The following is an 18,381-nucleotide window of genomic DNA, read 5'->3' on the forward strand; positions in this document are numbered from 1 at the left end:
TCTATCTATCTATCTATCTATCTATCTATCTATCTATCTATCTATCTATCTATCTATCTATCTATCTATCTATCTATCTATCTATCTATCTATCTATGGGCATACATGATGAACGAACAAAAATGGAAGAGCAACCGCTGGTTGAAAGGTGGTGGAGGAGAAAAGGCGTAAAGGTGATTGAACAGGAGAAAAGAAAGGGGGGAGATGCAGGGGAGAAAGACAAAGATAGAGTGAAGGTGCGAGGAGAGAGAAAATGGGGAGATGGAAAAGGGCCAGACAAAAGTGCACAAAGAAATGCTACGTGAGTGTATTAGGAGAGAAGGAGCAGATATGTGATGAGGGGAAGTTTTCTGCCAACGAAACAATAAAAAAAGAGGATGTCTCACTTCTGCCCGAGCTCAGAAAGTGAACACTGCAGTAAAACCGGCCCAACTAATACAGTTTTGCTGCCAGCAAGACAAAGTGGTGAAGAAAAGTGGCGTAACTCCCACTGCAACCCTACACATCCTCAGCCCCTTCAACACTCCAAACTCTCCCACACCTTGGCCTGGGGAGCTGGCCAGTTACCATGCGCTTGTGCAGAGCTTGCACTTACTGAGGTAACAAAAAGAGACAGAGAGGGGCAAAAAAAAAAGAAAATCTTCAGAAAATTAAGTTACAGTCCTGTCCACCTGCCAGCTCCTGTAGTGCCGCAATAGACCCTGAAACAACCTTCATAGATGTCGTGACGGTTCTCGGATGAAGAGGTTTGAATCTTCTGCTCTCTGACTCATTTTGTTTGTGTACATGCATGTGTTTGTGTGACCACTAGAAGACTCTGAACTACCCTGAAGAGGTGAGTGTGTTTGAATGCACAATGGCTTCTGCTTCACACCACTTCAGCCTCATCACGTCCAGCAGGAGCCTCGTTAGCGTGTCAGCGCCGTGCTGTCACATCACTAGGGCAAGCGAGTAGGAGGCACAGCCTCAGGCACCGTCATAAGACACACAAACACACACTAACATGCAAGCTTGGCTTCACACAAACATAGCTCCACACTGCCAGACAGCAGTGCCAGGGTTACAGTTAAACAGGTTTCTTGTTAGGAGTGAGAGGCACTTTCACACACGGGAAACAAAATCCTGCTACGCTAACTTTTCCAGTCAACTTATAGGCTGACAAAACTGAAAACAGCTTTTGACAACATTCCCTTTTGAGTTATGTGATCAACAAAATTTTCTGGGATTTTTCTAGGTGGTACCAATCAGCTGGTGCTAAACTAACAAGCTAATCAGTTCCAGCTTGCTGTGGGAATTTACTGTGGCTTTAAGGGCACAACTGCATTTTACAGTAATGACAGGTATTATGAAGCCATGGAGTTAAGATGTCTATGGGGGAAAGCCATGTGGACATGACATCTGCCTGCCCATAATTACTGGACACTGACTTTTTTAGCTACTGCATACTGGCTTTCCTGCAAAAAAAAAAAAAAAAAAATCAGCCTTTTCAAGTATATAATTGTAAAGATGAAATGGTTTTATGTAATAAAAACAAACTTTCATCTGGCTTCTCCCCCCCTTTTTTATATTTTCCATTATATTTGTGGAATAAAATGAGTCACTTACGTTTTTATTTTACAAATATATTTGAATTTGAAGAGTGAAGGAACTGAGATGATGTCTTTGTGCACTATCCCATTGTATGTGATTCACAGAGTACTGTGCAAAGGTCTTGAGACAACCTTCAAATTTCTTTTTATTTTGCTAGGAACATGAGAAATAGGTGAAGAGATTTATTCAAATGTGCAAACATACATGGAAATACAATATATTTCCATGCATGGAAATATATTGTACACAGTTGTACAATTCAAATGAGTTTAAAGGTCAGACCGCTTTTATTTTTCAACACAGCCTGAACTCTCCTAGGCAAGCTTTCTAGATAGTTCCCCAGGCTACTTGAAGGACACTCAAAGCTCTTCTTTGGATGTTGGCTGCCTTGCTTTTACTGCATTTGCACTGTGTTTGGGATCATTGGAAGTCCAGATGGTATTGTGCATGTCGGGTCAAAATCTGACCGTACATTTCTGTGTTTACAGTTTTACCCTAATTCTCATCCTTAAGCATGGCTTCTTGACCGTCACCCTTCCACTGAGATCATTTCTGATGAGAAAGAGCAAATAGTGGATGGATCAGCTGAAGGGTCAGATGCATCCTTTAGGTCCTGTTACAGGTCTTTGCTGGATTGTTTTTTCTTAAGGGCATGGCTTTCAGACACTTTTCATCTGCTATAGATAATTTTTTAACCCTGCCACTTTTTCTTTTGTCCTCCACTTGTCCTATTACCTCAGATGTTTTAAAATCAGTAGGTCATCAGGAATCACCTTGGTGTAAAAATATAGTGGTAACAATTTTATGCAGGCAATTTCATAACATTCTTGCATAACACTTCTTGTATGACCGCTCAAATGTTTAAGAGGTCACTATTAAATGTGGTGGTGCAGTAATTTCACTACATTAAGAGAGTTGACTATTTTAGCTTCCCTATTTTTGCATTGCATTAGCGATATTTGAACCACCTCTAAATGCAATTTGGTGCAACAGCATCATGTTATTGAAAACAAAATCTCCACGACTGTCTGGAAGAAATGGAATATACTGGACTGCATTGCAGGTATACCCGCTAAAATGACAATACTGTCAGTGGCATTAATATCTTGATATTTGTGAGTGATTCCAAACATATGGCCAAGCTCTTACAGCTCATCATACATTGTTGACATGCTCTGTTCAGCAGGGAGAAAGTGATATACACAAGTGCAATTCCCACACCACATGGTGCAGTATTCAGCCGTGACGACACAATATTTCACGTCAGGCGTCACACCGCTACAACAGACTGTACATCAGTGAAATCAGTGAAACCCATTTACATGCTCAGCAGAAAGCTGACTGACGGCCAGCCCAAATCGGAGCCGACTTTGAGGAACAGCTCGCGTGGTTCACTGTCTGAACTTAAGAAAATAATTCCAGCAGCGAATCAAAGGGGAAGATTTCATGGATACCCAGGATCCATTATTGCACAAAAAAATATGAAGTGGAAGATAAGCGGCGATGGCGGAAGGGGCTAGATGGGAAAAAAATTGCACAGAATATTACATTTGACAAATAAAAGAAGTCTGACTCACTGAGATGAACAGTATGCAGTAAATTAGTTTGCTGAGATGGGCTTTTATAACCCACTTCATGGCTGTCAGACACGGTCAGGTCTTATCACAGGAAACGCCTGGCTACATTAAAGCAAGCTGTCACTGTGCCAGAGTACAGTGCTCAGCTTTGATCAGCAGTAAACTGGACATGGTGTGAGAGAGGTCAGCGTATATCAGACCACCCGGTAGGGTGATGAACATTTTATCAACTGTACCCCGTGACAGATTTACCAAAAACAACTTCACCTTAAGTATGTTCTACTTTCCCGACGAGTTATTAGGCCCAGACCTTTTCCCAGCTGAATCACAAGTGTAATCACATTTCTGCTGTGTTCATAACTCAAATTTAATGAAGAGACATTCATCTTTTGTCCAGTCATAATCGCTCACTTTAAAAGCTCACTTATTTTCACTGCAGCGTTCCCTTTTCGATTATTGAGTCTATTAAGAGGAACCAATTCATGCTTTCTAAGGGCAGATGTCAGGGCTGAATGTAATCGGGGTCACGTCCTTGTTGCAAAGTTGCTGTTGGTTTGCTAAAAGCTTTTATTGAGCTCAAAGCCTGACCACAGATTCGACAGACCTCATCAAAGCCTACAGACGTGACACAGTGGCACGCTAACTTTTGAGGGTCAAAGTATTTTGAGAAACCCATTATACAAACCCACTTTTCAGTAAACCAACGGTAAGGTAACATTAAAGAATCTGCAAATGAAAACTACAAATATGAATATGGATGATAGTGTTATGTGAAGGTGTGGTTTGGACGCGCCTGTATCACAATGAAAGGTCATTTTCAGTTCAAGAACACAACTTTATGCTATCGAGGTTCTAACAGCTCATTACGCCAGACTTCGGAGATCCCTTAATTATTAATGGTAGATTCGACACAGTGCTGGAAACATTGCTTAAAGAATTCGGTCCATATTGACATGACAGCATCACGCAGTCACTGCAGATTTGGCGGCTGTAAATCTCCCTTTCTACCACATCCCAAAGGTGCTCTGTTGGATTGAGATCTGGTGACTGTGGAGGTAATTTAATTACAGGGAGCTCATTATGTTCAATGAACATGATAATTTGAGCTTTGTGACATGGCGTGTTATCCTGCTGGAAGCAGTCATCAGAAGATGGGTACACTGTAGTCATAAAGGATGAACATGGTCAGCAGCAGAACACTCAGGTAGGCTGTGGTATTTAAACAATGCTCGGTTTGTACTAAGGGCCACAAAGTGCGCCAAGAAACCATTTCACCACCACCAGCAGCCTGGACTCTTGATATATAGCAGGATGGATCGAGGATTTCATGTTATTTACACCAAACTCCGACCCTACCATCTGGATGTTGCAGCAGAAATTGAGAACAAACAGTGAGGCAGTGTTTTTTCCAGTATTTTGTTCTTCAGTGTCAGTTCTCTGGCTATCCGATTCAACCACACCATGTTCAAGGTCACATAAATCATCTTTCTTCCCCATTCTGATGCTCAGTTTGACCTTATGCAGGTCATCTTGGCCATGTCTGCATGCCTTAATGCAGCAGTCCCCAACCTTTTTTGCGCCACGGACCGGTTTATGCCCGACAATATTTTCACGGACCGGCCTTTAAGGTGTCGCGGACAAATACAACAAAATAAAACTAGTACCGGTACCGAAAAAAAGAAGATTTATTCATAACACACGTGAAAAGACCCAGAAAAACCGAGTTAACGATCAAAACGATAACAAAATAACGCTGAAAACCGATAAAAATCCTGAAAACCATACATTTCACACCTGAGCCTCAACTCTCGCGGCCCGGTACAAAACGACTCACGGACCGGTACCGGTCCGAGGCCCGGGGGTTGGGGACCGCTGCCTTAATGCACTGAGTTGCTGCCATGTGATTGGCAGATTAGACATTTGAGTTAATGAGCTGTTTCAATCTAGTATCACAAATGATTACGGCATTGAATGACGTATGTACAGTGACTGAAACTAGAAGGCTGCCAGTATAATCATGTCCCAGTGTTTCTGTTTACCATCTTAAATGTGACTTTAATACCAGAATCAGAACTACTTTATTAGACTTTTTTGTATTCTTTTGTCACTTAAGTCATTTCTCACTTACAGTACTATATGTGAAGCTTGTCCAGGGCTTTCATTTCTCACATACTGGGCACAAGGGCTGACTTTCAGGCAACACTTTCTCACCTTTTCAAAAGCTGACAGCAGAGTCGCAATATTTTGTGACACTGCAGGATCCCTCTGACTGTCAGTCTTCTACATCAAGCCTCTTAAATGACAACAAGCTGAAGTTCGTGACAAAACAAAGAGGCGAGAGAAAGCGCTGAGGGCTCGCCACAGACTCATATAAACCTCGAAAACTTATGGGGGAAAGACGTATAGCCTCTGTGAATTCTATGTAGAATTATTCAGTAGCTTAGAAACAATAACAATGAAACAAAAGAATTGTATTCTGCATGCATTTATCATTTATCCTTCACAACGTTGTGGAGAAATTTTGGTCCACTCTTCTTTGCAGCGTTGCTTCAGTTCATTGAGGTTTGCAGACGATTGTTTATGCACAGCTCTCTTGTGGTCATACTACAGCATTTTAGTTGGGTCGAGGTCTGAACTTTGCCAGATTTGTTGGTGTGATTGTGATCATTGTCCTGTTGCATGACCTAATTTTGGCCAACTTTAGTATTTGGACAGTTGGCCTCACATACAACACTTTGGTATAAAAATTTGTTCATGGTAAACTTGCTGTCAATTTCCCATGGCTGACAAACCCAATCATCACACCTCTACCACCGTGCTTGACAGATGGTATGAAGTGTTTGCGCTGATATCCTGTGTTAGGTTTTTGCTGAATGTGGTGCTGCTTCAATTTCAGCAAGGCTGGCAAGATCCCCAACACGACTGACTGACATCCAGCCTCCATGAAACCATGACAGAGTCTCTACTATGTTTACCTGATGAAGGCTGTGTCTCTCTACTGACCTCCTCTGTACAAATTGATGACAATTTCAATTGAAACCTTTTGGTCATCACTTACTCTTTAGCCATTTTCATCCTTAAGATTAGTTTCCTGGCATCCGTCAGTGGAAAGGAACAGTAGTTCAGTAGAACAGTAGATGGATCAAGTGAAGGGCCAGATGCATGTATTTGTGGGATTTTGAGATACTGCTCATCTGACGTAGATAGTTTTTTTAGACCTGTTACTTCTGCTTTTATACTCCACTTGACCAGTTCCCTCAACTTTTTTAAAGACATACTGCACAGCATACCGAGCTTTGTCAAGTTAGGTACTGTTTTATGTTTGTCAGCCTGTGTTATGTCTGGCATTTAACTGAAGACAAGTCAACAAATTATGTGTTTTTGGGTGTAAGCTGCTAATAATGTTACACAATAATTAACATCCTTCTTATTTTATCAGGAACACTCCCAGGACTCCATCATTCACGTTCATATCAAGGTCAATTGTTTAGTCATATGTAATATAGTTTTATATGGGAAGGAACACTTTTAATCTTTATGCTATCTTCCAGATAAAGCCACTCTTTTTATCTGTGAATCAATAATGTGTCAAAATATAGAAAAAGTAACAGCGATAACAAAAAACTAAAGATGTTGTAGTTGTGTTCATTGCTGACCAGCATATCTCTCTCTAACTGAAATGCATCCAACAAAACACGAAGGAGGCAACTGCTGTTTCAGCTTGATAAAAACTGACCCAGAGGCAACACTTTTACACACAGTTTGCAAACCTGTATCGACAGTGAAACGACATTATTATCATTATCATTACTTCCTGAGTTATGACGTTTGATAACGTCCAGAAAAGGATTATTGCAAAACATCATGATGCAACTGTGAAGCAAACCTTAGACCTTCAGGATATGAAATGTCATCATTTCACCATTTCATTCTTTAAGAAGTTTGTGTCATACTTTGTCACACTTCACTTATCAGTTCTTGAGCAATGGCCAAACAAGGCCTTTGTCAAATCATGGTGACCCTTTTACAACCAAACCAAAATTAAAATCAGCTCATCAGTCCAAGGACATTTGTGTGGAATTAGAAGAAATTCCCTCATTCCTGAAATATTGTGTTCAAGAGTATAGCACAGACAAGCTGACAACATAACTCCTCCACACCGTGGCGGTTGCTGGCACGAGGCATAAAAATTGATGGTGTGAGCAGCTCCTCTGAATAGCACAAGCAGAGTTTGGCTGCCAGGAAAACCTGGCAAATATTCCTCATATCACAGGCTACTGCAGGATGCTCCTCATGCTGGACAGTCACAGGACTTGGACTCTTACCAACAGCCATGATTTAGAAGTACTAACAGGTGACACGCAGACAGGAGTAGCAAAAAGTGAGAATGCCTCGCATTGACATTAGGCAGAGCCTGCTGGGCAGCCAACAACCAAAATAAGTGATGTTTTTGTGTAATGCATATGAAAAGTAAGCTTGAGTTTATCCCACGCCTTGTTAAGGAAATACATCCTTTGTGTTCATGAGTTTAAACAGTTGTGAGGGCAGCATAGAAATGCACACATAAAGAAAAACACAACAACTGACTACTATCTATTTTTTTTACTTACGACCGGCCGTCAAGCTGCAGTTAGAACTGGACCACGTAGTTTATTATTGTACACCTGACAGGAGGGCTGTCGAATTCATGGCTGGCATTTTTTCAAATCTTACAGCATGTAAGCTAGTTTTTCTTTTTAGTTTCGTTTAACTGTAACAGCCTTGGCCTTCACGTTGTTACCAGTGTGTGACAAATAAGTCAGAAAGTGTTGGAGAACAACGGCAACCATCCCTTCGCAGATCCCTTAAATATATTTCAGATGCTAGCATTTGAGCTTCCACTGCAAGCTAGCAGTTCTGTGATTGGCTGTTTATTAACACAAAAAGTAGTCTGATGTTCAGATTACTTTGGAATGATGTATTCCATCCATTGCAGCCGCTCACGGACACCTGGCTTATCACTTAGATGCTGTTGAGGCAGCCGTCCCTTTTCAGCATTAGCGGTTTGTCGTGCCTCCACACTGCTAAAGGAAGGTCTTTCGTTTTTTTGTAAAGCAAGTGAAAAAGCTAAGTCTGAGGCAGAAAATCCCACACTGTCTTTGTGTATTCACTGAGTCTGATCAAGGGAGTTCTGAGTTTGGCTCGCCGCAACCGCTGGCAGCCCGAGTTGCGTCACTGCAGCTCTGATCTCAGTCAAAAGATGTTTTCAGTAAATGTTAGACCATACGGTGTAGATCAAAGACACTCTATTGGTTACAGCAGGAACACTCTGTCCCTTTTCAACGTGACAGCTAGCTAGCACTTGGCAGATTCTCTGTGTTATGAAGCCGCACGGAAATTCTTCAACACAACAAACAGAACAAGACTCACTTTATTTATCATATTTTGGAGCAGCTCTATCTGCAACAGACTGGAAAGAGTTATTTATCTAGGAAATAAAAGCACCCAAGATGAGAGTGATGATACTTAAAGACACTGCTTCGACATGCTAGAACAAGATAAGAGATCGGCCCATAAATGGATCCAGGAGAGAGGCTCGTTTAATCAAATAATGCTGTGATCATGCATACGTCTTTATTAGCAGGAGCAGCAGCAGACAGACGGGCTGAAACAGACAACAGTTACTGATCTGACTGACCTCCTAGAGCGGGCTGATAAGCAACCAGTGCAGAGAGTGGCTGTAAAGCTGCTTCCTTGATGAAAAAGTAAGATATCTGCTTTAGAAGTTCATGCGCTGGATTAGAAGGAGATGTGGAGATGCACTTTAGCTACCAACGCCAGTGGTTTCCAGGGGATGCACAGCCTGCTCATCACTATAATGCAATGAGGATAAAGAATCATGTGTACCGTTTCACAGGTAACGCCAGTCAAACTAAACAAGCAACTTTTCACTCTGGTACCTTGTTGCAGACATCTGCCTCTATAAACAAAGCATGTTGTCAGATAAGTGATAAAAAACACGGGCAGATGACTTCATAATTAAAAACAGACACGCTTTGATGGGATGGACGGCGAGGTGTTTGAGCGCATGTGAGAATGAAGGAGCAGGGAAATGTGCGCGGTGTTATTATCCTTCCCTCCGCTCTGTCACCTTCCATCAGGAAAACGTTCCACCTCTCCCTCTGTTCCTCTTCTCTCCTCACCTCTGCCTGCTCCCCCCCCCTCCCTTTCCACGGCGCTGCTGCTCCTGTTCCTTTCCTGCCAACACGCAAGTGGATTTCACCAAGCTCGGTGCACTGGAGAACCTGAGCACAGGGTCTACCAATAGGCTGAGCATCATTTTGATGTTGCTATAAACATCCACTCGAAGTTTCATATACATGCACACTCATTTATGTATGATTCATCTCTTGCAAGTCAAAATACACCCAGTATGAGGATGTAGTATGACATCTTCTCACGCAGTGTGTCAGCTTGTGCACCGCTTTCTTCTTCAGGTAACTCTGTCTGCCTTGTTTCTATTTCTACCTGCTTCTTCTTCACATTTCAATACCAAATGTGCATTTTAGAGTCGCTGGGCTCTCTGCTTATTTTCTTTCTTCTGACGCAAGTGGGATTTCACAGTCAGAGCTGATGCATACAGTACCTGACCTTTACCACGTACATCGCAGGGATCCTTTTTACAGCTTCCTCCCACAGACCACCAGAACAGTTCCCACACACACTTACTACTTACTAAACGACAATAAAGAAGAAAAAGGAAAAAAAAAGAAAACAACACACAAACGCGCCACCCTCTTTTCTGGTCTACAGCATAACAAGTGCTCGAGCACATTCACAGGTAGCATCCAAACCACAACTACTGCTGTTTGTCAGCTCAACACATAACAGAAGATGAGAGCTTTTGACTTGTGGCACTTTCAACCATAATTAGTCAGAGAGGGCATTTAGCCGAGGGAAATAGGGCAGAGAAGAAGAGGTTCTCACGCTCGTGAAACAAAAACAAACAAAGAGCTGCTCCATCAACACAGCAGCCAACAGCTGCTGATAGAGGTTATCTCTGCAGTCACACATGGGCCAGCTCACAACAGTGACTGCACACACACATGTGGCACGTATGCAGAAATGACCTGCACGCTGCTCTCTGTTGCAGTTCAAATTGATTTATTGTATTTATGTATTTTCTCAACTTTGTGAGAAAATATCAACATCATGACCTATTAAAGCAAGGGTGTCAAACATAAGGCTCGCGGACCCAACAGAGACTTCAATATGGCCCCACTCGACAGCTTTGGAAAATGTGAATGTGGGTATTTTAACTGTATTTCCTCAGGTTTTAAAGCTTTTCTTATTGATGAAGACCTTCCCCTGTGCAACAGATAAACAATTAAATAACAGAAACCTTCTTTTTTTCCCCTACTATAGAAATATCTGTTTTTACAGTGTTTTTATCATTACATATATAATAATTACATGCCAAAGCTTCATCTAGTCCATCAACCTCACACTGTTTTCATATTTTTAATAAAAACAATGTATATAATTACAGCAAAGTTCAACAATTACTTACGTCAGATCAGTGATCACAAAACTAACACACAGGAAACTTATTATAAACCAGCCTTTATAGCCCCTTTGAATATAAAACAGAACAGAATACAACACACATAAAACCCCTTTTTCTTTTCCATTCATTCACATACATCATTCTGTGTGTGTGTGGACCATAAATGGACCCCATATGTATTTGAACTTGCCCTCCCTTAAGTAATTTCTTCTTTTCCAGCGGTACATTGATAGCATTTGTTTTGCCAATTGTTTTCTTCTTGTAATTTGCAGACTGAGGTCCATTAGTGTCCTTTCATTCTTACTATATTTATATGTTTCTGAATATAAACCAAGAAGGCAAGACTTGGGATCTGGATAAACTGGTTTCATTTCCCATCACAGTCAGTACATCTTGCAATTTTTTTTTTTATTTCCATAAAAATCCATAATGCATCCAAACATAAAAACAGAATCTGCTCTTTCAGGTAGCTGCTGACTGACTACCTCGTACCAGACAAACTGAGATAGGGGAGTGGCTTCTCTTAAATATTTAGGAACAACATAACAATGTTTACCAGATATTTAACCACTGGATTTTTGTTACGTATTTGTAGCATTATGTTTAAATATAAAGATGTGCAAAAAGGTTCCGATCTTGAGTTTCTCTTCCAGAGAAATCGATCATGATGGACCTCAGCTGTGGAGCCCAAGAATACAAAATAACAATATAACATGTCTTACCTCGTTTACTGAAGGGTAGATGTAACAAAGACAAATAGCCTGAACCTCCCCTATTGCGTATAAATGACACATTTTTTCATCCTCAGAAGAAAATCCACATTTTGTTGTAAAATGTTCATTTTTTAAAGTATTGATTCTGTCAGTTGTAAATAACATTAATGATATCTGTTGATTTATTTAACAATGTCTTCCATAAGTGGCACACAGTTAGCATCAACAATATCCTCTAAGCTAGGTACAATCAGAGCTCGGAACTTGCTAACGCTGTATTTTAACTTCATTTTGTTATCATTACATTTGCTGTTACATCACACTTATTTCTTGCTATATAGCATGTTTTGAAACAGTGAGTTTTTTTTAAATGCTGCTGTATTTAACATCTGAACAAACATACTAAAAAGTAAAGCTGACCACACGTGCACAAGTCCAGCCACGGTCATGGTGGTGCACTGTTAGCTAAACCTTAACACTCTTCCGGGTCACAGAAACGCTGGAATCCATATCGCACATTCACAACAATCAGAGTCTAAATTCAGCCGAACAATCTTCAATACAAATCAGATCAATATTAGATTGACGATGTGAATTGAAATATTTACATTTTCATTGTTCTTCGCACTCAGCGGAGAAGAACAGATTTAAGTGACTTTATGGTGTTACAGAATTTTGGATGCATACTTAATAAGTGTGAATGTTTGTTGCTAAATGAGATTGAGGGATAGAGCACAAATGGTGATGATGAGGGTTTCTGGGTTATGTCACCTACATATGATCTTGATACATATAAAAAGGAAAAGTGCTTAAAATCCAAGCAGTGGCTGCAGTGTGAAATCCATCAGACAGGCCACAAGTGTTGGTATATGATGGAAAGGCCAGATAAGCCCGTGTATTTTGCTGTGGGGGTGGCTGTAGTGAAAGGGGATCAGTCCACAGCAGTGTTTAGAGGTTTAAATGCCCCTCTGGGGAGGAAAACGGATCGATCCTTCTTGGCCGAGAGTCAATTCTCCCCCTGCCTTCAACTGGATATCTATTCACACTATGCTTATATGAGCCTCTAAGGCTTCTCTTATACTATATCCATAAAGCATTGCTAGTCGGGATTTCACCACAGACTGGTGTTTTTCACCAGTAATTCTGCTGTTCTTTGCTAGTAACTATACTGAGATGAAATCCATGCCCTGTATGTTTTTGAGTGCCAATTAAATGCAGATGTTCTAAGGCTACTCCCTCCATAACCGGGCCCTGCTGCGTCGTTTGCGGTGGCTGTGTTTTCTTGTCATGGCACTCTGATTAGAGAGAGTCATGGAGATAAAACATAGCTGCTGTCTCATTAGTTTGAGTAACTCGGCCTGGCTACCACCCACAGATCCTCCCAAACCCATGGGAGCAAAGGGCAGCCCTGCACAGCCTGCAGGGACGGGACCCAAACATCATAACAGGCAGAGGGCACCAATCACACAAGCAACAATTACTCACATGCAAAAACAGAAGCATTTATTCAGAAACACACACAGTGGATATCAATCATACTTAACCTTTTTTTACAACTCTTAGCAAAAAAGGAAACAGCCTCAGAGGGCAAGCTCACTGGCTCTGCGACAAAACGGGGTTTCCCCACAGGGACACTCCATAAGCCTGCAACAAAGCAAGTGGCTGAGGGTGACCTGCTGAGCTACAGCAAACATCCGATGTGAAACAAATGCATCACACTCAACGTTATAGCAAAACAAGCTCGCCGAGATCCCTCCACTCAAGCGGCGCTACAACAACATCGCAACAGCCTGGAAGCTAGGCCTCATGGGAGTTTGAATCGATGACGACGAAGGACAGAGGTGTGCCCGTGTGGAAGGACAGCAAAAGAGAGCGCAGAGGAGGACAAAGCGGAGGAGGCACCCAGCATCCAGACCTACTGTCCATCAGCCTCTGCCGTGACAGGTTTATCCCAGCCGAGGGGGAAGGTAACACGGTGAACAGCACAGTGAGGAGTGATAAACGTCAGGCCTAGCCCCCGTGTCGTGGTAATGGCTGACAAACGACTCAGTGGTTCATCTCACAGACACATGTGCAGCTCTGTGTTTTATCAAAGGGGGGGACGTCAACGAGAACGGCAGAAAAACAGGCAGCTGCTTGTACTACAACCCACCTGACAGCCATTCACAAGTGGAGTTGTCCTCATAGTCAGCACAGTCGACCAGAGCATGTCGGAACAGTAGAAAAATACTGATATACCAAGTTTGACTGACTATAAGATACATTATGCTAATATTAATATTTTTCTAGATACCCCAATCTACTTGCTGGTTTCTAAGCACTTTTTTTGTTACTATTTAGTTTAAAAGGGGCAAGCAGACCACAGACCACTGTGACCGCTGCCATATTCCTCTGCATTTATAGCCTGAACTACACCCATCTGTTGAAAGACACTTACACGGTTATTACTTAATGCATTTGCAAATTGGTCTGACCTTTTAGGAATTTGAGCTCTGTTCAATTCTATCTGTATTCCTCACGGCGCTGCAGCTATTTATTAATGCTGATGAATCACGCACACTGATGACAAGTGACACAGTGCAGACCCGCGGACAGTGAAGTTACCTTCTGTACATCCTGCGAGAGTGTCCCTGCACTTCTCGTGTTACATAACACTTTCAAATACAGCAACTCCAGCCTCTAACTTAAGAGAGTGGAAGCTCTCGTCGTCAGACTTTTTTTTAAAAATGAGTTTCAGAGCATCCTAACAAAGATGTCACAATAAATGGCTAATAGAGTTGTAATCAACCACAGCTGACTGTGAAGAATAATAATTGAGAAAGCTGCGATTTCTCCAAGGCTGCTCTTAACAGATGCCTACAACCTCCTCCCCCCCTTTGCTTCACACACACACTGGAACAAGCAGGACGGGAATCCTCACAAAGAGAGAGTGTTGATCGTTGGTGGAGAATTACAAAAAAGCATCTGGGCTTATTTTAAAAGGTAGCAGTCATCTGAGAGAATTACTGCAAGCCAAACAAAGGCTGTGGTGGCTTGGATTTTACTCTAAAGCGACACGTAGTAACAGGAAAGGTGGGGGGGTGGGGGGGTCGGCATTTACTGTTAGCGCGTTATGGCCAGAGGCGATCGATCCCTCAGTCGAGATAATGTTGGCCTCATGCTGTCTCACAGAGCTCGCATTAAATGCAAAATTGAGGACAAAGTTTTGGATTGCACGCGCCGTAGTTCAAACATGGCGGGGTATCGATTGTCTAATAACTGTGAAACCAGATTGTTCCATTTTCTGTATGTAGGTGTGAAAACTTACAGAAACTGAAGTCATGTAGCAGCAGGATAAGAAATGACTTAGATCCTAACAACATACTGTAACTCGCTGAATTACAAACTGTTTAACACATGAATAACAAGACAGAGTGAGGTTTACACTGAACTGCATCTCATTTGTCTGATGGATGCACAACTGCTAAATCATGGTGACCTTTGGCAAGGTCATGGCATCCCAACAGCTGAATGAAGGCATTTCTGGCTCAATATGTAACTGCTACACTTTAATTGGCTCTATGCTTCACATTCATCTTGTGGCAGTGCCTCTTGGCTCTACCTGTGGCTCATATACACGAGCCTCAAAGCAATCGGGGCTCTCTTGGAATGACTGTGGAGTTTGTGTACCAAGCGCATTAAAGCTGGTTTGGCCCAGATTGGATAATATGACATCATCTGCTATGAGGACATCCTAAAATACCTGATTATTTATCAGTAAACATGTATACAGTACATTGGGTCCATTGTTATGGTTAAATTTGTGTTATCTGTGCTTTCCTTGGCACCGGCGTCTGTGTCATCTGTGCACACTCTTACCTGTGTCTTGTCGAAACTGGTGCATGGACTGCAGGTCGATGATGTAAGGAGAGAGCTGAGCATCCACCTGTCCTAGAACTACACTTCCCCGGGCATCCCCCTTCAGCACGTTTTCTATATGGTGGCAAACTGCTGCGGTGTAGGGCCTCCAGCGTCCATGTTCGTTCAGCCATTCCCAGACCACCACCCTGGCGAGGTTCTGAGGGGGGTACCCCAGCCCATTTACGGGCACCAGCAACCCGGATCCTGGACGAGCCATCTCCTCTGTGGTGTCTGCGCTTCGGCTGCTGGCAACGTCCTGTGCTAGAGCACCACTGCGACCCTGTCAGTCAGCTGACAAAGAGGGGCTTTTTCATCATTGCCAAACGGAAAAAAGCTTGAATCAGCGATTAGCGTGGCAGCCCCCAGTTATCTCATGCTGCTTTCAAGCAAACAGCTCCGCTGGAGTCATCGTCTACAGGTACTTTCTGACTTCTCCGTCTTTGATCATGCAAAAAGCAGCCTGCGTCCTCCTGTGTCTTGTCGCGTTTGAAGTGGCAGATGTTGATGCTGATGATGCTGATGATGTGATTTGCAGCTTTAGCAATCTCAGTCCTCCACAGCCAACCACAGCAGATCTGCAGCAGGTAGACAGGGGATACTCTCTAAACAGAAGACAAGGTGCACAGGCACACTGGCAAACAAAAGCTGTGATTTATCCTCTGAGTAAGCAGTCAGGCATTGTTTTAGAGGACCTGATACAAATCTAACCTGCTCCGTGCTGTAGCACGATAACCGGCCTGTGCCAATTCGTTTTGTTTACTTAAAATGTAGTGAAGAAATTTGTCTGGGGATTTTTGTTGTTGTTGTTTTGTTGGCAACAAAATAATTCTAATCAAGTGAGTGTTTCAGGAGCAGAGCACAAAAGGCCAGATGCTACTATAATTACAGCAGACAGAATATCACTCAGACATTTTTTTAATTATTATTTTTTGCATAAGAAGCTGTTCAGATGCAGTCAGTGCCATAGACTGCCTCTGTTGATTCAATTCTCAGTCTGTCTTAAGCCTCATATTGAATTTTCATTTATGGCATAAAAAACACGCTTGAATTAATAGCGGCGATACAGACCTGTAGGCTGCAGCTGTGGTGCCACACATCTGTCAGGTACAGGCTGCATTTTCACTGGATCCGGACGAAAATCAGATTATCAAAGGTGGAAGAGGAAGAAAGAAAAGAGGGAAAAAAGCCCGAGGTAAAGCGCACCTTTTCACATCTGTGATTTCTACGTTTCCTTATCGCTAAACACCCCAAATCTTCCCCGAACCCACCTCCAGTAATCCGGTGTTTATTACAGAAAATCGACACGTCGCGGTATTCCCGTGAATCCGCCACGGTCTCCACCAGCTTGTTGGTCCGCTGTGTAAAGTGAACGCATGCCCCAGTTGCACGGTTTTTCAGTGCAGAGCGAAGCCGCCGCTGCGCTGCTGTGCGCGCTCCTTTCCCCGTGACGCCAAACAGACAAACATCCACGCAGTACACGCACGATCCCCGCCTAACCCCAAATAATCATCACAACAACAATAAATGTCCAAGCACACCTGTATGAAGAGCCCATATATATATATTTTTTATAAAATCAGTCAAAGTGTCAATAAAAAGGCGAAAAGATTTATACAACTTCCGGTCCCCAATTTCAAAATAAAACCCTTGCATGGGATAAGACTACAGTGAAGAAAGGGAAGCAGACCAGGTAATGTGGAAACAACAAAGCAATATATTAAGACACTATCGTACAATTGCTTATTAGTTTTTACATTTATTTATATTTCATAAAACATACAGATCCAGCTCTATCTGGCATAGGGTTATACAAATCATACAAGATTGCACAGAAAGTCCCATGAACCTTTGTTTCAGGGTCAGCCATTAAAGACACGGATCTACAAATAATAAAGAGCAAGCTAGCGGCTAAAATTAATTTTTTTTTTTTTTAAATCGGTGGCTGTCTGGTGGTTGCATTTAATTTTCACAGTCTGTGGTGGATTGCAACTTGTGCAAGTCATGGCTAAATGGTTGCCCACAGTTTAATGGTGTTTGGTGTTGCACACTCATGGCCACTTTGGATCTCAAGACAATCTTTCTGCAAATATTCGCAGTCTGACTGGTAATGACTGCAAACACTCTCAGAGATCGATGAAGGTTTGTAAATATTAATTTATAAATGCAAACAGATGTTGCCATCAATCTCAATGAGTCTTTGCACGACTCAACTTACCTCCAGTTGTACTCTTCCTATAGAGCAGGAAGGCTGCTGAGCTCAAATGTAATAGTCTAATGTGAATTTGCTGTCTATGTAGACAGCAAATTTCAACAATTTGTCACAGTTATGAGAAACAGATTGCATGTCATTGACAACTTCACCTCTTTCAATCACACACTGACTCCGTCTTATGGCAACATCAATGGCAGACAAACATTTCTGGCAACAAAGTTTAAGCAAAATTGATGAAAAATCAGCAGTTATAGTAAATTGATTTATTTAATTATACATTTCCAGTTTTAATTGCGGATTTTTTTCAATTATTGGTGAAACTAGAAAACAATGGTAGAAAAACAAACAAACCCAAAATGACTCAATTACATGTGCAGTCTCTGAGATTGTTACATAACAACAGAAATATACACACAGATACACAAAAAGCGCTAGGCTGTTTAAAAATGCAAGTAATAAGAGTCAAATCCATTGACTTGTTGAGAACAGAGAGACTAATTATTTAAATAAATAGCGTATAGAAAGTTCTATGGCTAATTAATATTAATCTTGTTGTTCATGATATCCACTGAGTCGCTTCAAAGCTTGTTAAATGGAACAGCAGCAGCATCTGCTGCCAAACTACTATTATTGCAATGGGAAGATTAAACAAAAATGTCAGAACACTTCTCAAAATAAATAATATAAAGATAATAGTTCTGCCTTTCTGGCTTTTATAATAAATTGTCATTTGTTTTTAAAGTGGCCAGTCCGTGATCAGTAGTGTTCCTCAGTGTGTTTTTCTATCCAGTATGCTTTTACTACATTGGCAGTGTGTCTGGGATCATTGGCGTACTGAAAAAT

At 41.8% G+C, this 18,381-nt stretch overlaps 1 protein-coding gene across 2 annotated transcripts in view; it reads right to left on the reverse strand.

Moving 5' to 3' along the window:
• The window catches only part of dtx1 (deltex 1, E3 ubiquitin ligase), a 48,312-nt gene extending 31,415 nt beyond the window's left edge, over positions 1-16,897 (reverse strand). Inside the window, exons 1-3 of one of the 2 annotated variants that reach the window (XM_013909923.1) lie at positions 16,595-16,897; positions 16,395-16,448; positions 15,285-15,901 (exon numbers count right to left, since the gene is read on the reverse strand). In XM_013909923.1, coding sequence (XP_013765377.1) covers positions 15,285-15,543 — 259 coding nt within the window. In that variant the 5' untranslated portion in view covers positions 15,544-15,901; positions 16,395-16,448; positions 16,595-16,897. Of the gene's footprint in view, positions 1-15,284; positions 15,902-16,394 lie in introns of both variants that reach the window. The other variant, XM_005729518.2, reaches the window with a different exon arrangement.
• Positions 16,898-18,381: the final 1,484 nt, after the last annotated feature.

Source organism: Pundamilia nyererei, unplaced genomic scaffold (assembly GCF_000239375.1).
Source record: "Pundamilia nyererei isolate P.nyererei 1_Seehausen unplaced genomic scaffold, PunNye1.0 scaffold00033, whole genome shotgun sequence".
Classification (NCBI taxonomy): Eukaryota; Metazoa; Chordata; class Actinopteri; order Cichliformes; family Cichlidae; genus Pundamilia; species Pundamilia nyererei.